Source organism: Calypte anna, chromosome 10 (assembly GCF_003957555.1).
Source record: "Calypte anna isolate BGI_N300 chromosome 10, bCalAnn1_v1.p, whole genome shotgun sequence".
NCBI lineage: Eukaryota > Metazoa > Chordata > Aves > Apodiformes > Trochilidae > Calypte > Calypte anna.
This window is the reverse complement of record NC_044256.1, coordinates 21,431,624-21,434,667: the sequence shown is the minus strand read 5'-3', so window position 1 is coordinate 21,434,667 and position 3,044 is coordinate 21,431,624. Positions and strand designations below refer to the sequence as shown.

The 3,044-nt window shown below is 62.5% G+C and overlaps 1 protein-coding gene across 1 annotated transcript; it reads right to left on the bottom strand.

Annotated features, from left to right (window-relative positions):
* Window positions 1–542: 542 nt before the first annotated feature.
* On the bottom strand, window positions 543–2,049 carry ANKRD34C (ankyrin repeat domain 34C). The gene has a single exon (XM_008502108.2). The coding sequence runs from the start codon at window positions 2,025–2,027 to the stop codon at window positions 546–548; it is 1,482 nt and encodes a 493-aa protein (XP_008500330.2). The 5' UTR covers window positions 2,028–2,049; the 3' UTR covers window positions 543–545.
* Between the last annotated feature and the right edge of the window lie 995 nt (window positions 2,050–3,044).

Below are 3,044 nucleotides of genomic sequence, written 5' to 3'. Positions count from 1 at the left end.
AAATTGGCCTCTGGAGTTTCCGAGTGCTTGGGAGCCTCCGAGGTGGAGAATTGTCTCCCTCTCCAGCACAGCGACGGCACCGATGCGTTTTCTCCTCGCCTTCCTGATAGGCACTTCACAAATACATCAGCCCCAGAGCTCCCTGGCGTGGGGCTCCTGAGGGGTTTCTGTGCCAGAACGAGCCAGGTGGCAAAAAAGTGGATTGTAAATAATGAGGAATAGGTGAAGTGTAGGCAGGAGCCCTCGTGCGACATCCGATGACCTCGGACCGTCTGGGATCCACCCTTCAGGCGGGAAAGCTCCAGGAGTGAACAAAGAGCATGAGAGAGGCTTCAGCTCTTTGGGCTGGATGCCCGGGCTCTTCTGACAGCGCTGGCGAAGGGGGAGCAGAACCCCCACCCTGATCCATCCCCGGGCACCGGTCTGACTGCCCCAGCCCCCACCGCTTCCCTGGGCACCGGGCGACGGCTCTGTGTGGGAACTGTCACCTTCCTGCAGGAACAGCGCTGGCTTGTGACCTTCCAGGGGAGCAAATGATGACACGGCTACTGGGCCACTATTTCCTCGAAGTCGGAGAGCTGCCGCATCTGCTCGGAGTGCACCGAGTGCCTCCGCAGGAGTTTCCTCTTGGCTCGCAAGTCGCCCCGCCTGGGCGAGCTGGGGGCCACGGGGACCAGGGACTTCAAGCCAAGGGGGGAGGAAGTTTTGCTGTTGTAGCCTATGTCGGGGATCGGGGGGTTGGGGTTGATGTTCAGGGGGGGCAGACAACCCGGCCTGGTGTGGGAGATGTGGTCCAGCAGCAGGGTCCCGGACCCTCGCCTCTCCAGCAGACTGGGTGGGCGGTGCCAGGCAGTGCCGGGCAAGGGCTCGGGTGAGGCCGCCAGTGATGCCAGGTGGGACCCGCTCAGCCTCCTCCTCTCTAATGGCCCCTTCCCCACCTCGGCCGGGCTGGGAGGCTGGGGATCACAGTCGTGGTGCTCGGTGCTCAGCCTCTGCCAGGGCAGTGTGTCCATGGCTGCGGCCGAGCTGATGTTCTGGGGCTCCCCAGGGACCATGCTCCTCCAGGGCAGGCGCTGGTTCTTCTCATGGGTGGTTTTCCTGGCTGTCCCCCTCAGAGCCTGCTCTTCTACAGGGGGGAACAGAGCGGGGTCCTTACTTCGGGTGAGGGGACCCTTTTTGGAGAGTGAGAGGTCACTGATGCCCGTGATGACTCCATCGTCAGTGCAGACCCGTGTGTCATCACGGTGCACGGGGGCTGCCAGCACCGAGGGGGCGACCAGACCCCAGGGCTCAGATCGCAGCCGCTTCAGCTGGGGCAGGCGGGCTCTGCCGGCCCTGCGGCCCGGGGATGGGGGCTCCTCAGCCACCCTGCCCGAGGGGCTGACCCCGGTCTGGGAGGCAAAGATGCTGGCCTCCTTCTGGGTGGGAGAAGGTGACGTGGTGGGGGTTTTCAGGTGGGCACTGGAGGGTGAGGTGCACGCCTCAAGGAGGGGCTTCTCCTTGAAGTCCAGCGAGGGGGGGACGTTCAGGTACTGCTTGGCGGTCTTGGTGCCAGAGGCAGATTTGTCCATGGTGATGATGATCACCTCCTTCCCTTGGGCTTTGCAGGCATTGAGGAGGTGCTGCAGCACATCTCTGTCATCAGCGTTGATGGCGTGGACCAGAGCTGATGCTCCTGAGTGGTCCTCCAGGCTGGGGTCTGCCCCGTTGGCCAGCAGCAGGGACACCACATCCCCCCCTGCGCCACAGATGCAGGCATGCATGAGGGCTGTTTTCCCAGACTTGTCCTGAATGTTGGGATCAGCGCTGTTGTCCAGCAGGTACTTCACCATCTTGGCCTTGTTAATGCTCTGCTGGTCGATGTGCTTGGTGATGCAGGCCACCATCAAGGCTGTCTCCCCTTTCTCATTACTTTCATTGATGTAAGCCCCCCCTTCCAGCAGCAGCCGGGTCAGGCGGAGCCGGCCAAGCCAGACTGCCTTCAGGAGAGAGTTCCCCCCCATCTCCAGCTCCGTCCCCTCATCCATGGCACCCGTGGTCCTTACTGCTGTGCAGAGGCCGTGCTGGCTGGCAGCTGGAAAAGGAACTGTGGAGGAGATGTGAGGTTTGCTCCTCAGCCCTGGCTCTCATCTTTTTCCAAGGGGTGCTGCATTCTTGGCCCAGCTTCACATCCCACCCCCTGCCACTAGGAGCCCCCGAAAGCCACCCCCTCTTTACCCCTTTATTTAGCATGCTGCCCCCCTCTCCATGATCTCCTCTCTAGGGTGTTCAGTAATTTTCTCTCTTGTCCACCTGTTCCAGACACACCAGAGGACCTGGCTGCATCAATTGCCCTTGATTGTCCTGACTAGCCTCATCTGAGGCCCCTACCCACTCACCCTCCCCCTGTGGGCTCTATTTAACTGCTGGCTCAGGCCCCCAAGTCCTGCTTTGAGCTCCGCAGTGCCTGAGCTCCCCCCACCCTGCCAGACCAGGCTCCTTCCTCAGACACCCCACACTGACCTGGGGGCCCCTTGGCCTGGTGGTCCCTGCTGATGGGACCTGCCCCTGCCCTACTGAGGAGGTCTTGGTCCCAGCCCGTGTCGTGGTCGCCCTCAGCTTTGCAGGTCTCCCCTTGCAGAACAGCTCTGCTCTCGCTGCTCCCTGCAGACGCCTCTCGGTTCCTCTTGCCTTGCTCCGTTCCAGCTCCGATCCCCCGGCAGCCGCCCTTACATTCTCCTGGATGCAGCTGATTGCCCCAAGCGCCGGAGAAACCGAACCGGTCCCGATGCTCAGGTGGTTGCTATCGCAGTTCCCGGGTCCCTCGGGCTGTACCGCGGAGCCCTCCGGAGGCAGCAGGAGCATCTCTCGGGCCTTCTTGGATTGCGGCTGCTGAAGAAAGTGTGGAGCAGCTGCGGTCACACAGCGATCCCCCTGGCTCCTGGGAAGCGACCCCCGCCCCCTGCACCACCGCCAGCCGGCGGGGCGTTCTTTGCACAAGGAGATCTCGGAGTGGTGCTGGAAGGACCAGCTGATGCCCAGCACCATGGAAACACCACGGAGGC

What these genes read in the sequence shown, in the direction of transcription:
- ANKRD34C (XM_008502108.2), bottom strand. Translation starts at nt 2,027, where the DNA reads ATGGATGAGGGGACGGAGCTGGAGATGGGGGGGAACTCTCTCCTGAAG.